Genomic DNA, 24947 nt, shown 5'->3' with positions numbered 1-24947 from the left:
GTAATATCCAGCCAAGCACGGGGATGCATACCTATAACCTCAGCACTAGGGAGGCTGAAGCAGGAATCTTCAAGATCAAGTTCAAGGCCAACCTGAAATATCTAGCAAGGCCATGACTCAAATATAAAAATAAACAGAAAAACAAATAACTTCTATTTTTAAAAAAATGATCATCTCTATAAGGCACTGAAAAAGCTAGAATAAAATCCAACATCTGTTCAAAAAAATCAAATTAAGGAATATAGAGAACTTCTTCTCAGCTTCCTAAGAGCACCTAACAAAACTGGAGAACTCAGACTGTATCTAATCCTTAAAGACTAACTACAACCCACAGGATGAGGAATAAGGCTCTCAGCACATCCACTCCAACTGGACTCGATGTTCCAGCCAGAGCAATGGGCCCACAAGAAGAAACTAAAGAATATCTAAATTGACTAAACAGAAATGAGGCTTTTTATCCATAGATAACACAGTCCTAACACTGTTTATTCACCAACAGTGTGATTCCATAGAAAGAAAATCCTAAAGAAATTACCAAAACTGGAACAATGAGAGAAAAAAGCTTCTCAGAATCAACAAGTTCAACAAAGTCACAAGATCAATACAGAACATTCTATTGTATTTCTAGACACTAGGGCAAATCAAACACTTTTCTTTAAAATTCACTTGCAATGATATCAATTTAAGAAATTTCAGGGAGAGAAATCTGAGTTACATTTTTTGGTATTTTTTAAATGTATTTATTTTTTTAAACAAGTTTTTTTTTTCTCATTTTATATACCAACTCCAGATCCCCCTCCTTCCCCTTATCCCACCTCTCCCCACCTCCCCCACTCCCACCCCATCCACTCCTCAGAGAGGGTAAGGCCTCCCTTGGGGAGTTAATAGTCAGGCACATTAAGCTGAGGCAGGACCAAGGCCCTCCCTGCTGTTCCATGGCTGAGCATGTTATCCCATCCTAGGAAATGTGTTCCAAAAAGTCATTCCACGCACCAGGATAAGTCCTGGTCCCACTGCCAGGGGCTCCAGAGTTACATTTTTACCTTTTTTGAAAATAAACTGAGTGAATATAATTTTTTCTTAAAATTATAAGGAAAAAAAGAATTCTTTCAAGTAGTAAGATACAATATTTCAACTTTTTGTCCTAAGGTTCAAATTTACTCTAAGTCAGAAAGAACTGCTGGGAAACAGTGAGTTTTCTGAATTGTTCCATGATAGCAATGCTGCTATTCTCAAACTATCTTACATATGATAACAATTAAAGTTAACTATTTTGCTCTTGTTATAAACTAACAATTTCTATGAGCAAAAGTATAAAAAAAAATTTAAAATCAGAAAACAGCAATACAAACTGGTAAATCTTTACATTAGATACCATAGTTCTGCTATAGAAAAGAAAGGATGGTGTGACACCCATCATACCCAAGTGGCCTCTTATTTTTCTGCACAATTTGTTCCTATTAATGTAAAACAAACCAATGAGGAAAAAATTCATTTAGAGATGCATAAAAATGAGCCTATCATGTATTTTGCCAGAAAGTCTATACCCTAAAAAAGATGATTCTCACCACATCTATAGCAAAGAGGCTGCTATCATCCCAGATTTCGGGTGAAATTGCTTGTCCAATGAGCATCATGTCCTCTACAAGCAGTTCCAGAACTCTTATGATCATTTCTCTGCTGCCTAGACATAGAGACAGGAGAAAAGCAAGGGAAAAGAAAGTCACTCCATTTTCAGATAATCAGTTGGACCCTCTAGCTAGGCATGCTCCCAAATTCCTATTTCCCCATTTTTGATGTTTTTAAAACTGCTGGCAAGATGAATGAGGACATCACAAACTCACTACAACAAATCAAATGCGCTCATAAGTGGAAAAGAGGATTGAGAGTAGAAATAACTAAAAATACCGTGAAATAGATTTAAGCAATTTCAAACATGTTACACATTATATACAACCAAATAAGCAAATTTAGGGAATGCATTCTAATTACTTCTGTCCACTACCACAAGCTTTAACTTTGTCATAGATGAGTATTTTCACACATAAGTGTCACATAGAAAGCTAATCCTGTACCACAGTAACTAAAAGAATACATGTCTATCCACACTGCATCATATACTATAGGAATACCATCCAATGCTGAGGATGTAGCTAAGTTGCCTAGCTTGCTTGAGGCCCTAGATTCTACTTCCAGCATGGCCTACACCAGGTATGGTAAGGCATACCTCTGATCCCATTACTTAAGAGGTAAAGGCAAGAAGATCAGAAGTTCAAAGTCATCTTGAGCTATGTAGTATGTTTAAGACCAGGCTGAGGCACCTAAGAATCTGTGTAAAAAACAAACAAAACATAACTACCCACAAATACTCCAAAAGATGCTGTGCTAACTAGAAATGGTGGTACACACCTGTAATGCCAGCACTTGGTTACATAACCTGTTCTTGGCCTTATTACCAGACCATCTCAAAAGAACAAAACCAACACTCTCCTAAAAGAAACCATTACTCTCCTTTATTTGCTGAGACCAAAAACAAAAACACTTCCAAAATTCTGAGTGAGGCAAAATTTCAAATAAGACTGTCCTATCCTTTATCTTAAAGGTTAATTCCTAATGAATTATTAGTTAAACAAACTCCTGAATCACAGAGATATACATTCATTTTTTCATTAACAGCTGGAGCAAGCTCGCTCTGCACCTCTTACAATACTGAACAATTACAAATTATGCAATAATTTACTGCAAAAGGGCAAGGGAACATTTAGAAATTTTTATGTGTAAGATATAGCTTTATAATTATCAATCTGACTTTTTACAGCAAATTAAAGAAAGGTTAAATGGAAAACCATTAGGTCTAAAACTGTTCTTCCCACTATCCCAGACAAATAAACAAAACCACTTGATGATGTCAAAGTTCAACTCTTCCATCACAGAACAGTCAGCACGGGAAAAGTGTGCACTCGCACTCCTGGAAGCCACAGTCCCCACTCTGGCAAGGCAGGGGACAAGGCTCTCCAAGGCACAAATGCTTCCCAAATTTACACCTTTGTTCTACTTTCCTCTCCATCACCTCCAAGCAGGAAAAAACAAAACAAAAGAAACCTTAAAACTTTAACTAGTAATACGAGGTTTTTTTTTTTTTTGATGATTAAACTAACAAGGGCAAAACTCGCTTATATTTATATCTTGACAAGTTCATCAACTACTAAATGTGGAGGTTTAGGGGTGAGTGCTTGCCTACAAAACATAAAAACCTGGTTCAATTTCCAATACTGAGGAGGAACATATAGACTCACATAATAAAAATCATTACTGCTTCCACTCCTTGTTTACACTGCAAAATGTTGAAAAGCCTCTGCTGTTGGCCATCCGACATTAGGTCAGCCTGAAAATCACTTTAAACCCTCGCTTCCTCGTTTGAGAACGTGAGGACAAAACACTACCTACCACTGCTGAAGGAGAAAGTGGGTTGTTGACAAACACAGGATGAAATGCTCATGAAATCAATGACAGAGCAGGCCAGGACTCAACACAGGCCTCACTAATAAACTCTGGTAGAAATCAGCCATTTTTCTCACTGTTGTTACTGCTCTTTAGTAAAGCACACTTAGTACATATGAGTAACACGTGACCCAGAATATTTGTGGGTTTCTTTACAGTAAAATATATTGTTATAAAGGTTAGGAATCCAGTTAAGGGGTTTGGTTACCATTTCCTGGCTTATAAGATATAAATGTGGCTAGAGAGATGGTTCAGTAGTTAGGAGCACTTATTGCTCTTAAAAAAGGACCCAGGTTTGGTTCCCAGCACCACATGATGATTCATGACCCTGTTACTCATTCAAGAGGATCTGATGCCCTTTTCTAGTCTCCATGGGCACCAACCACCGACAGTCACACACATAAATATAAATAAATCTTTCTTTAAAAGACATGAATGTTAAGTAGAGTAACTCAAACAGTGACTAAAGAGCAACAGCAAATTTTTTTTGCTTGTCGTAATTATCTTTCTTAACTTTTTTCACATAAATCTTATAGTTAGTGTTCATATTTAAAATACAGAAGAAGCTCATGACAATAAAAACCTATGAATAGAAGAGAATATTCTATTTGAGTATCAGCATGGCACTCACATTTAGTAAAGTAAAGAAGGGGAGGGGCTTATTAATTTCTTGGGAAAGGTAAGTAAAAATAGATACTAAAAACTGTAACAGGAAAGAGAAAGAGCCAGTCAGCTGCAGGAGACACATAAACACAAACTGTAGGACGAGATTTCAGACACAGCTAACCTGTTCTCAGCAGAGGAACTGCTGCCTCCAGAATGGAGATGCAGAACTGAGGAAGACTAAGCTGCTGGAACTGCAGCTCCAGGGCATCCTCTGTTTCCAGCTCCGGCAGATCTACGTGTGCCGCATCCAAAGGAGAACGCACAGATATCCTAGAGTTCACATGAGCATGACTACTACTTCCACTGGAAAGTAAACAAAGTCAGACCTTGAGTAAGGAAGCAACCCTCCAGCAGACTTGCTGTTACCTGCGGCATGGTAGAACTCACACCACTCACAACCACACTGATTCTTGTAAGAATTCTGACAAATTAGACTAAATTCCATATAGAGAGCCTAGACGACACACGAAGGAGTTTGGGATACAGCTCAGTGACATAGCACTTACCTATCATGTACTAGACTAAGAACTGCAATACCACAAAAGAAAACGTGAACATGAAGCAAAAAATACATTTACTTATACCTTGCTTTTCATATTAATGATTCTGAAATACCAGCATTCCCATAGCAGCAAACATGAGCAGCAATAGCCCACTCACTTCTAAAACAAAACAAGTAGGTTTACAGCAAAGCATTGATGGGAGCCAATCATAAGGATAAAACCAGTTTATAAAGTTGCCAAGGGCTTCTGTCATTTTCAGCTATGGTTCTAAGTAAGCCAATGAGAGCAACTTAAGAATGGCCTCAAAGGCAGCACAGGAAGTGGGTTACTTTACTGGTGTATTCAACATCATATAACGATTTTGAAAAGGTTTCTTCATTAAAAAAATTCTTACATTGGGTCCTCAAAATTCTGACTTCTGTTATCCACAACTACAGCTGAATCATTGATATATGCTATTAGAACATTTAAAACTGCCCAGATTTTATGCCTATTTCCTTATTTCTTAGCTTCAAGATCCCAAGCATCCCAAAACATGGAAGTAAACCACCCAAGTTTCTCTCAGTGTCTGACAGACCCTGTGAGGGAGCTGTACACACGAAGAACCAAGCAGTAATGCATGTCTTACAGCAGGAAAAAGACAACCTGCAAGTTATCAGCCAACCACCGATGAGCACGATGCGCTCTTAGCACACGCAGCCCCAACACTACTCCTTACAAGTGCCACGGTTTCAACCTCTTGAAAATGCAGGCTTTTCTGTATGTCAATAATAACAATGCCTATCCTATTATAAAACTGTCTGAAGGGGACCAAGAGGTCAAGAATGTAAACCATGTGGTACTAACACATACTCATGGGCACCTGAATCTGTGTGAGCTTGTAGGGCAGCAGCAGCAACAACCAAGCCAAGACACAGGCTACCTCACTGAACACTGCTTAGGACTATATGCAAGAAAAGGCTACTGTTACAAAATTTACGGCCTACTATGAGCTAACAGAAATCCAATGCCATCCCTTCATGAAAACATATGAAAAATCTGCATTCACACAGAAAAATGATGCTCCTCGAAAGAGTCCCCATTTAAACAATATTTTCTAAACGTTCCTTTCCAAATATACAGGATTTTAAATTATGATTAGCCTTACAGAAATGTATATAAAAATACCATTTAAAAAATATGTCAGGAGGCCGGGCGGTGGTGGCGCACGCCTTTAATCCCAGCACTCGGGAGGCAGAGGCAGGTGGATCTCTGTGAGTTCGAGGCCAGCCTGGGCTACCAAGTGAGTTCCAGGAGAGGCGCAAAGCTACACAGAGAAACCCTGTCTCGAAAAACCAAAAAAAAAAAAATGTCAGGGATGGAGAGACAGCTTAGTGGATAAAGACACTTACCATGAAAGCCTGATCTGAGTTAACCCCAAAAACATATGTAAAGGTTAAGAAGAGAATCAAATCCAAAGTTGTCCTCTGATCTCCACACATACTGCAGGACATGCTAGCCCCTATCCCAACTCCCCCCGGCAACACACACATACATACAAATTTTTAAATGTATCATTCATTTAAAGCAGTGGTTCTCAACCTTCTTAATGCTGTGACCCCTTTAATACAGTTCCTCATGTTGTGGTGAACCCCCCAAACATAAAACTATTTTCACTGCTATTCCACAACTATAATTTTGTTATTGTTATGAATTGTAATGCAAATATTTTTTGAGATAGAAGTTTGTCAAAGGGGTCTTGACCCACAGGTTGAGAACCACTGCTTTAAAGCCATGTTTTGTTTTGTTTTTTAAATAAGTAATAGTCTGTGTATAACTGATAGAAATAACTTAGTAGGTCAAAACCATTTTTTTTAAGGAAACAGAAAGAAATAGGTAATACAGATTGGTTGCAGAATAGCAAATCAAATAAAATGCTGTCAACATGTTGTTTCTGGTAACACACACACAGAGTCAGAGAAAGAATATCAGTGTGTTCTGAGTACACAGTGTCAAGGTAACATTTGTTAACCTGCAGATCACGATAACAAAACTATGAAAGACAGTGGTTTAAACAGGCCTATACGTAGGGCAATTATTCAAGAGAAGGTAGGAAAGAATGATTCTCTCCTCCTAAAATACAAACAGGCACAGGAGCCAGTCACCTGGAAGACACTGCATCCCAGTCCTGACCATCTCCTCGGGGCCTCTGGCCTGTACGCCCAACTACAGAAGGCCGAGGACTGCTGCTTCCTGGAGACGGGTGTGGGGAATGGTAAGTACCTCTTGTTTCATGACAGTAAGACAGAGAAGAATTCTGGGAGATTGTATCTGGAGAAATAAAGAAATATAATTACCCCTTAGTAGAAATAGGCTTCTGATAATGAGATTATATCCAACAGCTTCCAGAAAAAATAACAAGAGACAGAATGATTCTGCAAGGACAAAATTCATGAGAAAACTCAACCTTTCCAGCGAGTACTCACACAGTACATTCCTGACATGACTAAGAAACTCTAGGTAGTGGCAGCAAGACTGTGAAGCAGAACAACACTTGGTAACACCTCCCAGCTTTAAGCTCTCAAAGCACCCCTGCCTTGAACCACATGCAAACATTAAACAAAATGAAACATCAATCTAAACATGAGCTAAAGCCATAAATGCTAAATAGAAAATCCTCAAGGCAATGGATTCTTAGATATTGAAACCAAAAACAAACAACAAAGTAAAATAGATAAACCAATTTTATCACATTTTATAATTTTCATGTACCAAAATATATTACAAGAAAACATAAGTAAAGACAAAAAACAGAGTGGGAAAAATATTTGCAAAGTATATATACCTAGTAAGGGTTTAATATTCTGAACATATTAATAATTCCTAAAACTCATAATAATAATAAAGAACCAACTGAAAAATAGGCAAGGATTTTAACAGCCATTTCTCCAAAGAAGACATACAAATAACAACCAGCACATGACAACCACTAGGGAGTCTGTCACCCACTGTTGGTGTTTGGAGACGCAAATAAAAAGGACAGTGATAAACCACTTGGCACCTATGAAATGTTATGATGAAGAGCAAGAGCAAGCATAAATGAGTAACACAACGTGCTGAAGCTTTATGCAGTGCTATAGAAATGTAGAATAACACAGCTACCACGAAGGGCTTATAGACTTTCCAATGCTAAAGAAAGACCTAGCATATCATCTTCCATTCCTACATACACAACAGACTCAAACACACACACGTAGGACACAGTTTGCTGACACATGATTCAAGATAGACACAACACACATGTCCCTCAAAAGATGAATGAATAAACAAAATAGGACACATACATACAATGTAAAATTATTCAGCAATAGGAAGGAATAAAATACTGATATATGTTATAATAAAAACATAGTTTAAAAATATTACAAAGAAAATAAGCCAGACACAAAATGACAAATTCTGTATGATCTCACATGTATCTAGAATACACAAAATTCACAATAAAATTAGAGTTTACCAGGGGGGTTAGAGAAAGAAGAAACAGGGAGTTATTACTTAATGCCTCTCTTCAGGGTAACAAAAAATGTCTACAGAGAGCTATAAAACTGTGAGCATTAAAAACATTTTTTTAAAAAAGCCATTATTACATTTTATGTTATAAATGCACGTGAGTTGAACATGGTAGTGCACACCTTTAATCCCAGCACTCAGGAGGCAGAGGCAGGGGGATCTCTGTGAGTTCAAGGCCAGCCTAATCTACATAGTAAGTTCCAGGACAGCCAGAGCTACAGAATAAGACGCTGCCTCAAAATAAAAAAAAAATCAAATAAATAAATAAATGTGCATGTATTCACATGTATCTGTAGATAAGACACATGATAGTGAAAGAAGACATAACAGCATTTCATATCACACATGTATATGTATTTACAAACAGCTATAGATAATAATAAACAGATGACAGGTACACAGATACACTGATAGATGATAGATTTACAAGGGGGAAAACATTAACGCCTCGCACTTCTCACAGTACTTCAGGGAGTATGAATGCTTAGCCCCGTAACCTCTCTCATCTCACCTCACTTCCTTGTACCTGGTTCATGACACCCTGCTCTCACCAGCCATGTTTGCCTTGCTCAAGCACATTATTCTCTTGGTGCCTCAGGCTCTGACTTCCCCTGGAATACTCTTCTTACAACTCTTCAAGAGGAAGACAACTATTTATCTAAAGGAAGTGGCATCCTGTCCTATCACATCATGTTTTTATTTCCTTAGAGCACTTCTTGTTAGAAACAAACCTGGTTTTCATTATCTTCCTCAGCTTTCTAAAATCTGTAAGTATTGTGCTGCTCGGTCAGTGCTACCTACCCAGAAGAGACACAGAAGTATATATGAATAGATAGCTGATCTTCAGTTAATACTAGAACTCTTTCTCTGATAAAGTATGGGGGGTCCAGCTCTCTGGGATCATTCACAGAAAGCCATATCCCATGAATATAGTGAGAGCCCACAGCCTTTAAACTATAGTAATTGCAACATTAAGTACAAATACTCAAGTAGCAGAGGATAAGTGAAGTTCCCAAGTAAAGAAGACTATAAAGCAGGGTAACAAATGACTGGAGTTTCGTATTCGCCTTTCAAGGCACAGTGTGTAGGCTCACAGAAATCAGGTTGTAGAGGCCATTCCGCTTAGGCCAGCCTGTACCCCACCTGTCCACTAGATGGCACTTTTCCTATGAAAAGCCTGCACATCTACAGATGCTACAACTCAAAAAGCACAAACAGGGTTTTGATAAAATACAAATCAGTGTTTTTCAAACAAAACAATTTGTTAACACAATATATAACTTGTATTAAAATTCCCTAAGTCCCACATGAATTATCACAGTCTGAATCCTAATCCTCAGGACCATAAGGATAGAGAATCTGGAACTAAACAGAAAAGCACCTGCAAATGTCTAAGGAAGAAAAGTCACCACAAAGAAGCTTCAGAAAATGGGACTTCTGCTAAGTCAACCTTAAGATGAAAAGCCAGAAGTCTCAGAGGGGAAACATGACAGAAAAGGGAAGGAGACATGATGTGAGGGCAGCCAGAATACAGGACAGTGCAGCAGTGAAGAACACTTGCTGCTCTTCCTCAGGACCCAGGTTTGGTTCCCAACACCCACATCGGGTGCATCACATGTATCTATAACTCCAGTTCCAAGGGATCCAGATCTATGGCTTCCTCAGGTACCTGTACTTATGTGCAAATAGCCACACAGAGACATAAAACTACATATTATTAAAAAGAATAAAAATTAATCTTTGAAGAATAATTTTAAACCATCTGCAAAGGAATATATATTCATATATAATTCTCTCAGAAAGTTATGAACCATGAATGACTTGACCTCCTGTCGTTAAAATTCCATTGACCTTTCCTGACCTATTTTATGAGCCTGTAAACCCACACAATGCACCTTATAAACTCATCTAGGAAAGAGAAGTTCTTTGGATAAAAATAAGTATACTAAAACATTTTACCTGATATTTTATCAAGTCCTTTGAGCAATTTATCTTCAAAAGCCACCAACATCACATATGTAGCCATTGTTAAGACCCTTAAAGCAAATCTCTATAAATTGGCACCAACCTTTGGAGGTGTGCTACTGTCCTTCAGTGTGTCTCTTTCTTTCTTAGTGCCCACACCTAAATCTTTGTGAAAATCTTTCTCGTAGTAACTCCAACTTTGCTTTACTTAAAAAAAAAGGGGGGGGGGGCTGGTGGTGGTTCTGTTACATGCCTAGCTTCTGTTCAAGGATCCGATAACATTTTAGGAGTGGGAATTTACTTTCAGGTGCAGTGGGCAGTTCAAGTGCAGAAGAAGATAAAGAATATCATTGTCTGGTGAACAGATAAGCCAAGTACCTTGTTTATTTGAGAAAAGGTTGGGGTCTCGGTAAAAGTTGAGTCTGTTTCTTAAACACGTGCACAGCTGCTGCAAACAAGACACCGACTGTAACGCCACGCGATGCTTGCCGTCTCCCGCAAAGGCCAGCTTCACCAGACACAAAAGACCCTGAGACAGGACAGTGAAAACAGTCACAGACAGCTTAACTCCAAAGAGCGACATAGCCAGGCTTGGTGGGCAGGTCCAGGATTCTAACACTTGTTAGGTAGAGGCAGGAGGATCATCACAGCTTTAAGGCAGCAGTCTGATCTGCACAGCAAGTTCCAGGACACATATAACAGGATCTAAGTTTTTTTGTTTTGTTTTTTAATTAATGTTTTTAGAACTACATGCAAAAAGAAAAAAGGATGTGGCACTTAAGTTAGGAAAGGTGAATAGTCAAAGAAAAATTAAGGTTGCAAATTTTGATAAAATAAGAAACTAGGGCCAGAGGGTCAAAACTCTTGCCACACAAGCCTGACACCCTGAGTTTGATGCCCAGAATTCACAACAAGTAAAAGGAGGGAATCAACTCCACAGGTCAAGGTGTGCCACACGCCTGCTGCAGTACCAGCTGCTCAGAGGCCAGTACACCTGAGCCCATGAGTCTGAGACAAGCCCGGGCAACATAGCTAGGCCTCACCTCAACAACAATTTGCAAAAGCTGACTGGGGCTGGTGAGATGGCTCACCAGTTAAGAGTACTTGTTGCTCTTGCAGAGAACCTGGGTTCAATTTCCAGCACCCATATGATGGCTCACAACCATCCATAACTCCAGTTCCAGGGGACCTGATGCCCACTTCTGACCTCCATGGGTACCAGGCACACGAGTGGTGTGTAGACACACAGATAAAACACTTATACACATAAAATAAAAATAAAGAAATGAAAAAATAAAATAAAATAAAATAAAGAAATGAAAGTAATAAAAAGAGTGACTAAAGTAGTATTTCCTATTTCTAATATCTGTAGAACACCCCATCTGGGAGAAGGAAAGTTCCCTTGCACTACGCAGCACACAGAATCACAGCAAGTCCTTTGCACCTCACACATTTGTGTGCATTTTAGGCTTTGGTCATGAACAGCTGTTTCTTTTGTTTGCATTTGCCATCTCTGATGGAAGGTGCCCACAGTGCTAGTCACTGAGGTCCACTCAGCGTGAGTGAGGACGGAGAGCTCAGGTATTACCAGGTGCTATGGGTATGTCACGATGCCCACCTGAATCTCTATCTACTGGAGAAGCAACAGACTGCACAAAGGGAAAGCACGAATCAATATTGCTCATTGATAACATACTTCTCCAGCATTATGCCCTAAACATAAGATACTCAAAGGTTACTGCTGCCTACCCCTAACTTCCAAAGGTTATTCTCTCCCTTAGATTACCCATAAATTGGTCTGGTGAGATGACTCAGTGGGTAAAGGCATTTATCATGCAACCTGGTGACCTAAGCTTGATGCCCAGAACCTGCAGCAAGGTGGAGGCAGAGAATCAACTCTATAAAGCTGTCTTCTGACCTCCACTTGCACACTTTGATATTTGTGTCAATACACACAACAAGAAATTTAAGACTTCAAATTTAAAAAAGAAGATAATCTAAAAATGACAATTTGAAATAGACAAACTTGGTAGAACAACAAACTACTGTCCACTAAAAGAACTGTAACTATCCAGATAAATTAGAGAGAAAGCAGTTTAAATAACTCAGTACTCCATTTTTTTCAATATATTAATACAAGTTTTCTTCCTAAAGACTATTACTCTGCCATGCAATTTGCTAGTATGTAGTGAGATAAATTATATTGTTTTAAAACCTAAAGCAATTACAGATACTTACCTGAACAATCCTTGGTCTCTGAAGGAAAATCTCAGCAGGAAAGTCTTGCATGATCACGTCCTTCAGAAGCTCACATGTGTTCCAGATCAGGGTGTGGTTACTACTTCTCAGAGAGCTAAGACAACAGAGTTAGACATCAGAAAGAGCCCACCCATGCCTGCCCATGTCAACTAATGGCATGTCTCCAGCACACCTTATGCCTGGCAGCAGCAGCACTTTTCCCGGGCATGCATCCTCCATCTTTCCGCAGTGAACTCTGAGGAGGAGCTTCTTCCATATACCTGCCCTGTGTGCTGTGGTAAGAGTGCTCACTGGCTTTGATTCTCCACCAGAGCACACTCAGGAACAGGAGCGACATCACAGTAACCCGAGTGTGAAGACTATCACAGTTCTACCAAATGGGACTGGTGTGGTCAAACACAACTTTCTAATTAAAAGAAAAAATAACAGCCTGTATAGTGGCAATTTCATGGAATTCCATTATCTAGTCATCTTCCATATTCTAGGCATCTTCTTATCTCACACCTACCTGAAGAGCAGCAATTGTACACAATCCACCTCAAGAACTCAGCTGGAGTCAGTCCACCTCTTCCTTAGTACTGACTCACAACTAATAAAGCATCCCCAACCCTTTTTAAGGTGGGTACTACCTCTTCAATATTTTGCCCTAAGAAAATGATGGGAGCATTATCAGAAATCATCTGTATCTTGCCTTAACTCTTTCAAATTTGATTTTTCACCTAAATTCATACCTTATCAAAAGAGGCAAGCAACTCATTTATTGTGAGTTGTATGAAATTGTACCAATAAGGCTAATAAAAACACTCTCTGGGACTGGAGAGACAAGTCAGTAGTCAAGAGCACATGCTGCTCCTGCAGAGGACCCACATTCAGTTCCCAGCACCCACATTACTCAGTTCACAACCACCTGTAACTCCAGCTCCAGGGGACTGGATGACCTCTTCTGGACTTCTCTGGCACATGCACTTACACATGCACAAACCCACACTCAGACACATATAATTAAAAATACAAATAAAACTTTCTCAATTGTTAATTTTTAAGATTGGGTCTCAATATGGTGCCCTGGCTGGCCTCAAACTCACCAAGATCTACTTGTCTATTTCTAAAGAGTACTTGTATTAAAAGTGCTTTCCACTATGATCAGTCCTAAAATAAACCAAACAAAACTCTACAAACTTTTATATATCAGCCCTCTACTTCTGAAAGTAATAAAATCAGTACACACTAGAGAAGATCAACGCAGTTATGTCCAACCTTCTCAACAGTGGTAAGTTTTTCTCCTAATGGAGCCCACATTTTAAAATATATTCTACCAAAAAGATTACTTATGTTTAATTTTTCCATTGTTCTTCATGAAGGGTACAGGAAATGGGCAATCAATCTACACAATAAGAGATTGCATGTCATGAAAGAGTATGTAAGATTCCAACCACAAAGAGAAATTGGGTAAGCCAGATGTATAGTGCATGTTTATCACCACAGCCCAGGAGAGGAGCAAAGTGCAGGGAGGAGTCAGTATGTCCAGGTCATCCTTGACAACAAGTAGTAAGTCTGAGGCCAGCCTAGACTACAGATAGCCCATATGGGGAAAAAAATGGACAGGTAGATTGCTCAAAGATATAGACGTACAATAATTTTCTGGCTTTCTTTTTTGAAATACTGAAAATTGTACCTCTTTTAAACACTTGTGACCATTTCCAGATAGTGCTAACTATCAGATTTTTATGGCTACAAAGAATCAAAAAGACCTGTACTACATCAGAACTGTACCTTTCTTTTTTTTTTTTTTTTTTTTTTGGTTTTTCAAGACAGGGTTTCTCTGTGTATTTGTGCCTTTCCTGGATCTCGCTCTGTAGACCAGGCTGGCCTCAAACTCACAGAGATCCGCCTGGCTCTGCCTCCCGAGTGCTGGGATTAAAGGCATGCGCCACCACCGCCCGGCAGAACTGTACCTTTCATTGGAGGAAAGAACATGTCTATCTGTTGTGGTCAGGGGTAGCCAAGGAAATACAGAAAACTTCAGCCACTTCACAGTCGAGTTTCCTGTTAGAGGAACAACAAACATCAAACATGACAGTGTGCACATAATATCTATAAGCTGTAAGATGAAATTAACCTTTTCCTCCCAAGTTGCTTTTGGTCATGGTTTTATCACAGCAATAGAAAACAAACTAATGTTAAGTCACCACAAAGAATCATCAGGAAGGTCTCTACAACAGAAGTACAAGAGCAGAAACCAGACACAGGACAACCACACACAGAGACCTGGAAGAGAGAAGACTAAACCACAATGCTCTAATCTTATGTCAACTGGCTGCTAGACAAATAGTGATAACAAGGAAACTAGGCTGACCACAGTCTCCAAGCAGAACAACTGATTTGTTGTTACCATTTCATAAGCTGGAGAATGAATAAGACCACCCACGTACCATACACGGCACAAACCTGACAAGAACCTGTGTTCAACAAGCACTAACTTGTGATATTTTGTGTATGCTCTAACAAATAAAGTATGCCTCAGATCAGAGAGCAACGCCAGCCACTTGTGACCCATAGAGGCCAGGTAGTGGTGGCCCACACCTTTGATCCCAGCACTTGGGATATCATGCTTTTAATCCCAGCACTAGGGAGGTAGAGACAGGAAGTGATATGGCTGGGTGGAGAGAGGAATATAAGGCGGGAGGAGACAGGAGCTGAGTGCCCTTCTGGCTGAGGATTTCGTAGAGGTAAGAACTAGTAGCTGGCTGCTCTGCTTTTCTGATTTTTCAGCATTTGCCCCAGTATTTGGCTCTGGGTTTTTATTAAGACCAATTAGAATTCGTGCTACACTAACTCCTAGTGACAGTACCATCACCTGCATACAGTGGCTCGAATACAGCTACTGAAGCATAAAATCTGACCACACAGACTCAAAATCCTAAGCTACTACAATGCAAATGAAACATTAAATTTTGTGCTAGAGTTTTCCAGTTTGACCACAACATATCTTCAGAGCAAGGAAGAAGAGTCCATTGATCCTCTTATTTACCAGTCAAAAACCTCCCTACATATGCATACCTACTGGCCCTGGTGGTACTTCCATCTGCTGGAAACTACTTTTGTCTTGGGAGAAATATCCTGTTAGAACTTCGGGTTGTTGTGACAATTCTGAAAAGAAAATATATTAATTACTGTGTTATCAATTTACCTGATAAAATAAAAATTATTCATTTTAAATTATATTATTTTCTCTCAGTCTTTTAATAATTATTAAATTAAAACAAAAAAAGCAATCTAGTTTGTTCTCTGAATATTGTATCTTCCAAAACAAGAAAAAAATGACTGTTCACATAGATATACACACACACACAAATTTTATTACACAAATGTAATAAAGATTTTAAAGAAAATACACAGCAAAAAAAAATTAACAAAATTGAATACAGAAAAAAAAAGTTACCGATTTGATCAGTTTGGTAAGTGGCAGAACACAGTACAGGAACTTCTGAAGGAAGAACAAAAAGTCCATCAAGAATGCCATCAATCTCAGCCTGTATTGCTGGCTCCACATGTGGACGGAGCTTAGATAAGAATTCCACTGCACCAAGGTCAATCAAGTGTTGGACCGCTGGGGGATACTATAGTAAAAGAAAAAGTCTTAAGAATAGCCGTGAACACGGAAATGTTCTAAACTTCATTTTACCACAATCAAAACATAGTTATTTCGGTAAATCAAACATTCTGTGTTTTGAAAAACAAATTCTGTACTGCTGTGCTCTAGAGTAAATAACTTCCATGAATCAAACATAAAGTAAGAGACAAACTTGAGAGTCATCTTAAGAGAAAGAAGGCAGGACTCTGAGCACTAAAAATACACACTACCAATTCCTCTTTTATTTTTAAATGTTGTATTGTTGATATGGTCACCTTAGAGAATGGGTTTCATTATTATGACAGTTTTATACATATTCATCATTGTACTTTGTCTCCCCAACACACACACACACACACACACACACACACACACACACCACTGGTTGGCCCCTGCCTCATAAGCTCTCTTCTACTCCAAGTCTTTCTTTTACATATAAAGTAAGTTACTTTTCTCTACTGACACTTTATTCTATCCTTACTGTAAATCAAGATGCCAAAGTCATTAGAATTCCTCCATGAGGACAATGATTTAAAGGTATAAAAAACTGAACTTGGCCGGGCGGTGGTGGTGCACGTCTTTAATCCCAGCACTCGGGAGGCAGAGCCAGGCGGATCTCTGTGAGTTCGAGGCCAGCCTGGGCTACCAAGTGAGTTCCAGGAAAGGCGCAAAGCTACACAGAGAAACCCTGTCTCGAAAAACCAAAAAAAAAAAAAAAAAAAAAAAAAAAAAAAAAAAAACTGAACTTATACTGACATTTTGACATTGGCCTTGACAACTAAATTACTCTTTAAGGAAGGTACAGGAACAGAAACCTTTGTTTTTAATTGAATAGCATTATATGCAATGTTAATCAAACTATTTAAATGTGTTTCTTTTAATACTGAAATGTCTAAATTAAACATTAAACATCAGAAAAAAATTAAAAAAACAGGCAGCAAATAATCAGAAATAGAAGATACAAGAACTTAGTTCTACTTTAGGGTACAGCACAATGTGAGATTGGGCTATTACAACAAATGACAAACAGTATATATCCGAGTGAATTAAAATTCAACACCTCTGGTTGTCTTCAAAGTTATTTTAACTCTCATGTATGTCTTTCAATAAATGCTACATTTAATTTTGACCCTGGTTTCTTTATTCCAAAACGTTACCTTAACCAATCTGCTTAACAAGTTCAGAACCTCCTCTTTCATTGGGACGGATGGGAAATTGAACCATTCGAGCAAGTGGAGAAAAAGCAGCCTTTCCTGAATCAGGTCAGCATAGCAGATCAAATTGTGCTCGATCTTGCACAGGATACTTTTGAGGGCGCGTTCCCTGATCTCCACCAGCTGATGGCCTGTCAGAGAAGTTGGCACAAAGTAATTTTATCTCCCAATTCTGGAGATGACCCACCCATAACTTATTCTAAATGTGCGTGATTTACTCTGGAGACAGTCGGGGGGAAATTAAGTGTTCGGGAGGCCGCAGGTGCGCTAGAAACAGCAAGGATTATAGTTTGAGCAAGGTCCGCGGGTTGTTCTGGGCAAGCAGGGACTAGGGGCGGTGACTGCGTGACCCCATCACCGGAACTTAGCACCACCACGCCCAGACCCGAGGGATCCTCCGACCCTGGGCAACAAAGACAGTTACCAAGCTTCCTGATGAGCCCCGGCAGAACCATCTCGTCGCCACAATCTGCCGCCGGAGAATTAAACTGTCGCGCCACAACCTCCGTCCATAATTTATGTCCCCCGGAAACAGACGATAGGAACAGAGGTTCCGCGATGTCTAAGCTAGACACCCCTTGAGGTTAGAGCATTAGGTGAAATGTTCCCAATGCTTCTGTCCACATAAGGGTACAGTCTCTATAAGTTACTACTGCTCATTCCCTAGACCACAATCTTGGCTCTAAGAAGCCGGAATGAATAAAGGTGTCAAGGGGAGGTAGAATCCTCTTCCGCCAACGTGCATGTCGGGAGCTGTAGTCCCGGTTCAGCCCCGCTCCCTGCAAGAGTTCCGGGTTTCAGGCGCGGGCTCTGAAGCGGGAGCCTAGTTCCTGGCAGCAGCCCAGGGCCCTGCTGCTCTCTCCCTCTGAGAAGGGTTTGTTCAGACCCCGACAATCTGAATGTATGGCTTCGAGAGCTTGGGTTTTGTTTCGTAAAGTTGCCCTTCCAACTCTTTTCCTAATTATTAAATGACTAAAGCTGTAAAACGGAACTGCAAAGTTCTGCAGCGTCTGGGATACCTCATCTCAGGTATACACAAGGCACAAAAGGGGGAGAGGGGGACGGACACAAGAGACAGAGAGAGAGGGAGAGCGAGGGGGAGAGGGAGGGAGGGAGAGAAAGGGAGGGAGGGAGAGAGAGACAGAGAGAGAGGGGGGAGGGAGGGAGAGAGGGAGAGAGGGAGGGGAAGGGAAGGGGAGAGAGAGAGAGGGAGGGGAAGGGAAGGGGAGAGAGAGAGAGGGAGGGAGAGGGAGGAAGGGAGGGAGGGAGGGAGGTAGAGAGGGAGAGAGAGAGAGGGAGGGAGGGGGAGAGAGAAAGAGAGGGAGGGAGAGGGAGGGGAGGAGAGAGAGAGAGAGACAGAGAGGGAGAGAGGGAGAGGGAGGAAGAGAGGGAGGGAGGGAGAGAGAGAGGGAGGGAGGGAGAGAGATTTTTCTAACATGCACTGTAATCAATCTCAAGGAAAAGAAATTATAAACGATAGCAAGCGCGATGACAATTAAATTTATGAAATGATTTGCATTTTAGAGAGCTTTTTTTTTTTTTTTTAGTACTGATCTGTTCAGTCTCCCATGGAAGGGAGGGAATGTCAATCAAGATAGCTAACCAACCCGTCCTTTTTCTTTCTGTCTTTCTCCCCCACCCCCACCCCCCTTGGCAAAAGAACAAATTTAAAAATCCGAGAAGTACCCATCCAAAGTCACACCAAATAGTAAGTAAAATTAAGGAACTAGTCTTATGTTTCTTGCCCCCATTAGAACAGTGCTGCGTGTGTGTGTGTGTGTGTGTGTGTGTGTGTGTGTGTGTGTGTGTGTGTTACAGTTAGATTAAAAAAGTGAAACGAGTTGAATCTCCGATAAATAGAAAATGTACTAAGCCCAAAAAATAGAAAGAAGAAATTCCTACCACAGAAAGCCATACCATCACAAAGAAAAGGATTCAGAGGAAATGTGGCCAATACAAAGAAAATGAGAAATTCATTGAGGTCAATTTACTGGGGAAGAAGAAAAGGATAGGAAAGTTGCTGCTAAGTTTCTGAATATTTTCAATTTGCACTTCCAATATTTCCTCCCAACTTTTCTAGCCCCACAGCAGCTGACTAGTACTAATGAAAACACAACATACAACACCTTCTAGCTCCTATGGAAGATTCTTCTGTTCAAATCTCAAATCACAAGTCAAATGGAAATCTCAAATTAGGCAAAAGATAGCTCCCTCAGTGTTGGTGGTTTAAGTTCGAAGGAGTTCAAAAACAGGGCTGTACATAATCTTAAATAGCCATAGCCAGGCAACATTTCCAGTGAAAGAAAATGAATGCATTCTTTTCTCATTTTTTCATATGAGTAACCTTGTTGGCTTTGGGAGAATACCCTTCTCAAGCCTCCAACAATTAATTGGAATCCTCATTTATTTATGAAAACAATATATAAAAAGAGCAAACAATAAAGATTCCTAAATAAACGAGGCTCGATCCAACAGATATGTAGAAGTTATTTCTTGTCTCTCCGGCAAGCTTATGTTCTGTATCTTTCAAAAAGTTACCCAAATGCCACCCTATGTTATTTAAGAATAAAGGTCACAATTTATTAATAAAACTGGTCGCTAGGAAGGAAAAACGGTTGCAGCCTGAGGTTTCATTCCTCACTTTTGAATTATCCAAATCAAGCACCATAACTTCGTGCCATGAATTCACACAATATTTAATTTATAAAAGCAGCATAAAATTCTAGCTTATCCTCCTAACACAAAAATAGAAAGCTGATAAATATTTTATGCCATTTTGAAGTGGCAGGATTGGAACAAAATATGGTTGCATTTCTAAGAGCAGACCCATTATACAGTTAATACAAATGCTTCTTAATTACAGAAACAAATAACTACAACCACAATTAACTGGCTATCCGAACCAGTTCATCAATACAAGTCTTTAGAAAAGAGTACTTTTTTTTTCAACAAATGGGATAACTAAGTATTCACATGGGAAGGAACGAATGTGTAGTCATACCTTACACTATATGGATAACTGTCCAGAATGTGCCAAAGAACTAACTTATGGACTGAACTATGAAATTATTAGGAAAAGTATCAGCTATAAGTATTTATAATCGTGAACTAAGAATTGTTTTCTTAAATATAGCATCAAAATCACAAGTAATAAACAAGACTGATTGGTCCTCAAAAAAATTTGCTTTGTGTTTGTGAGAACATTACCATGAAAATGAAAAGACAGTCCACAGAACATGAGAAAATATTCGCAAATCATGTATCACGTAGAGATCTGTTGTCCTGGATTTATTTTTCAAATTCTTATGACACAACAGTAAAATGAACTCAACAAGAATTCAACTTAAAATGGGATAAAAATCAGAATAGATCTTTCTCCAAGAAGATACATAAATGACCAACAAATGCATAGAAAGGCCCCAACATGAGTCAATAAGACAGAATTATATTATAGCTGCTTCAAAAAAGGAGAGACATAGTATCTCTGGTGAGCATTTGGAGAAACTGGAAACCTCAGACATTCCTTTTGGAAATATAAAGTGGTGGAGGATTATGGAAAATAGTCAAAAATGTAAACCTAGAATTACCATGCAGCCTAGCAACTCTACTCCTCAATATATACAAGTGTTCCTTGTCTGTGTTTTTATGTCTTAGACTCCAAAATAATTCTAAATTTCTCATTGTTATGAGAAGCATGATGAAATATCATACTGCCCTGTTCCATCCCACCCAAATGTGAGGCACGCCCTTGTCTACCAGCTCCACACCACGTATACCTACCACCTTCTCACTCAGTCCTTGGTAGCTGTTTTGGTTATAAGACAAATTATTGTGGTATCACATGCTTTTGGTCAAGTAACCCTTATGTAATAATAGCCTAACACTATATCACAAAGTCTGTGCCTTTCACCTCATGTCATTTCATCGTGCATGTGTGCACTGTATCCATTCACATCATTATAAGAAGGGTAATTGCATTAAGGAAGTATTATGAGAGAGACCACATCCACATAACTTCCTGGAATATATTATTATAATCAATGTTTTATCATTTTTGTTAATTTATTACCCTGGTTTATGAGTTAAAGTTTTTCAGATATTTATATATAGATGTAACCAACTGTCTTATTAAATAAGAAACACAGAGCCAATACAGAGATGAAAGCCAAGAGGTCAGAGCAATAGCTAAGAGCTAAAAATCTTACCCTTCACTGTCGCCGTACCTCTCCGAAAGAGTGCTATTTCCTGTGTCTGTCTTTTTTTTTTTTTATAGAGTTTCTGTTCTGCCTTCTCATTGGTTATAAACCCAACCACATGACCTTCTAGTCACTGCCTGTCTGTACAGACCTCCAGGTCTTCTATGGTTGGTATTGAGATTAAAGGCGTGTGTCTCCAATGCTGGCTGTGTCCTTGAACACACAGAGATCTACCTAGCTCTGCCTACCAAGTGCTGAGATTAAAGGCGTGCACCACCACCTCCCAGCTTTCGCTATGGCTTGCTAATAGCTCTGACCCCCAGGCAACTTTACAAATCACATTTCAGTACAAATAAAATATCACTATATTTATAGATATCAAAGCTACAGTAGAGGAAACCCTGGTACAAATGGGAGTTAGTATTGTTTGAGGTTTCAGACTTCCACTGAAGGTCTTCCAATGTGTTTCTCACAGATCATGGAGGGGGGAATGGAGGGGACACTACTACATACCAGAGAGAAAGGAAAACAAAACACTTTTTCAGCATTACTTTTTACTGTGGAGACCCACAGAGGCTTCCCAATGAGACCTTACTCAAGGTCCAAGAATCTGAGCTTGCTTTACCCAGCAGCGCTGCATAATGGGATGATTTGGCCATGGGCATGGTTACCAGGTGTTTTGAAGGGTCTATGCTTGGCTGTACGTGTGCTTTGATCTCAAAAGGGGGTCTTTTGCCTCGTCCCTTGGTATTCTATAAAAAAGCCCTTTGGAATAAACCTTGAGGTGACTGGGTATTGACCCAGGGACCTCCTGAAGCTATCCTGTGTCTCTGTCTTTCTTATCCTATCTTTCTATCTTTCTATCTATTATTTCCTCATTCCTGTCTCCTCCCCCTCAAGAACCCTTCAACAGGTCAGAGCTAGACTCTGACAGACTCCCGCAGTTTACAAAACTGAAAACAATATCTATCCATTAAGGAATAGATAAATATAGATCGCCCATCCCATGGGATATTATTCACCTGAAATAAGGATTGAAGCAGTTGCTTAACATAGCAAGGATGGGACCTTTACAATGCTATGTTTATGAAGAAGAAAGTCATGAAAGCCTAGCTGTTGTACTTCCACTCAAAGGTATATGGGTCAACTCAGGCTGATGTCTCATAAATTGGGTGACTTAAACAAAGACTATTATTCTCCAAGTTCCGGAAGCTGAGAAGTACCAGAGAAGGCACTGAGAGTGCTTTCAGTGAGAATGCCTTCCTGACCTTCCCTCAGTGCATGTCCAGAGAGAGACCTCTGGTGACTCATCTTAGTGTTACATTTGTGACCTCATTCTACTATAATTAACTCCTCTGTGTCCCTGTGTCTAAAGACAGACTTGTTAGGGATTAGGAGTTTAACAAGTGAAGTTGGGGATTATAGACGAACTCATCTCAGTTCGTAACAGTTTTAAATACCTAGAAAAGGGAAACTCAGAGATATAGAAAACAAATTGTTGGCTGCTAAGGGGTGGGTAGGCATGGAGGACAGGGAGTGAGCATACTGCCTCCTTTTTTGGTTGAAGGGAGCATTCAGGAGGTAGGTAAGTGATGACTACATGGCAGTGTGGCAGTTGGAGATGCTAGTGGGTCAGAAAAGACCAACTTTTGACTAGGATGTGGAGGACTTGCAAATCTCTTACTCTGTTGATGGAAATGTAAAATGTTGCAGCCATTCTGAAAAACAGTCAAAAGATCTTCAAAAAGACAATCTGGTATCATTAGTTCCAGAATCTAGTATAAGACCATCAGTCCCAACTCCCACGTTTGATATGTTTCATCAAAATGAAAGCATATGTAGTAATTATTTGCAAGATCCTGAAGGGGAGAACAAGCAGATGTTTATTAATTTATGAATCTATAAACAATGGATGGCTATGGTGTGGAATAAACCTTCTGTACGTTGTAAATACATACTGCTCGCATTGGTTAATAAGAAGCTGACAGGCTGGTAGCTGGGCAGGAAGTATAGGTGGGACAGCCAAACACACAGAACTCTGGGAGAAGGGAAGGCAGAGTCAGAAAGATGCCAGCCAGCCACCGAGGAAGCAGGATGTATAGAAAATTGGGTAACAAGCCATTAGCCACGTGGCAAAGCATAACTAGAAATATAAGTTAATTTAAATGTAAGAGTCAACTAGTAACAAGTCTGAGCTATCGACTGAGCATTTACATCCAACATAAGCTCATGTGTTTATCTGAGAGCGGCTGCAGGACAGGAAAATGTGTCTACATGGGTAGAAAGAATAAATTATACCTATACAAGTATCATAAAATTTTAACAGTTAAAAAGGTTCCAGGTGTGGTGATGCATACCTTTAATCCCAGCACTCACAAGGAAGAGCCGAGCAGACCTCTGTGAATTTGAGGCCAGCCTGCTCTGTGTAGTGAGTTCCAGGACTGCGAGGGCTACATGGTGACCTGTCTCAAAAAGAGGTGGATGAGAAGCTAAGTGAGAAGCTTAGTACTCTAAGATGAGTACTAAGTGAAAACAACATGCTAAGTAAAGAAGCCAGTTATAAAATCCTGTATGTTTGACTGGGGAGATGGCTCAGTGGGGAAAATACTTGTCATGTGAGCCTGAGAATCTGAGTTCAAATCTCCCAGCACCCATGTCAAAGTCAGGCACCCTGGAGTGTAGTAGTAACCACAGCACTGGAGGAGTAGAGATGCTGACCCCTGGCTTGCTGGCCAGTCATCCTAACCAAATCAGTAACTCCAAATTCAGGGGGAGACCCTGTCTTAAAACATGAGGTGGAATGTTACTGGAGAAGATACTCAACATTGACCTCCAGCCTATGAAACACACACGCATGCACTCACATACCACCATATGTGATTACATGTTGTGAAATGACCAACAATGGAGACAGAGTATAGCTGTTGATTGGATTCTGGGGTCATTAGGAAAATGGAGTGAAACTTGACAAGAGGAGGGGATTTCTTTTGAAATGAAGAGATGTTCCCAGATTGCCAGTGGTGATGGCAGTATATAGTTGTAAATATATTAAATACCATTAAATTATGAACTTCAAGTTTAGAGACTGTCTAGTATGTAACTCACCTCTCAAAAAAATTTCACAGAAAGAAATGCAATGGGGTATTAATATAGAAATAAAATTTCATTTTGTAAACAACCTACTTTGTATCAACACCAAGACAGAATGTGAAAGAAAATCAATTTTCTGAGAATATGTGAGACTTAACTTTCACCCTCTAGTGGCAGGGAGATTCAGGCCTTCTAGTGTGATGTGTTAAACAGGTCCATGTGTTCATGTCACAGCCACTTTCCTAGTTTTCTCCAGTGCTTGCAAATGTAAGACGTTTCTGTCCCATTTCTCTTTCTCCTTCCAGCTGGGGTGACTCTAAGACACACTCTACAGTCATCTCCATTGAAAATGACGTCTGTGTGTGTCTTC

The 24947-nt window shown here is 39.7% G+C and overlaps 1 protein-coding gene across 1 annotated transcript in view; it reads right to left on the bottom strand.

Annotated features, from left to right (window-relative positions):
• Rttn (rotatin) overlaps positions 1 to 17977 on the bottom strand; it is a 174153-nt gene extending 156176 nt beyond the window's left edge. The window contains exons 1-10 of the mRNA XM_059246168.1: positions 17716 to 17977; positions 17235 to 17422; positions 15886 to 16063; positions 15504 to 15593; positions 14399 to 14489; positions 12423 to 12537; positions 10563 to 10713; positions 6815 to 6980; positions 4289 to 4470; positions 1569 to 1684 (exon numbers count right to left, since the gene is read on the bottom strand). Of these exons, the coding sequence (XP_059102151.1) occupies positions 1569 to 1684; positions 4289 to 4470; positions 6815 to 6980; positions 10563 to 10713; positions 12423 to 12537; positions 14399 to 14489; positions 15504 to 15593; positions 15886 to 16063; positions 17235 to 17422; positions 17716 to 17746 (1308 nt within the window). The 5' untranslated portion in view covers positions 17747 to 17977. The remainder of the gene's footprint in view (positions 1 to 1568; positions 1685 to 4288; positions 4471 to 6814; positions 6981 to 10562; positions 10714 to 12422; positions 12538 to 14398; positions 14490 to 15503; positions 15594 to 15885; positions 16064 to 17234; positions 17423 to 17715) is intronic.
• Between the last annotated feature and the right edge of the window lie 6970 nt (positions 17978 to 24947).

This window comes from Peromyscus eremicus, chromosome 19 (assembly GCF_949786415.1).
Source record: "Peromyscus eremicus chromosome 19, PerEre_H2_v1, whole genome shotgun sequence".
NCBI classification, from domain to species: Eukaryota; Metazoa; Chordata; class Mammalia; order Rodentia; family Cricetidae; genus Peromyscus; species Peromyscus eremicus.
This window is presented reverse-complemented; position numbering and strand designations above follow the sequence as displayed.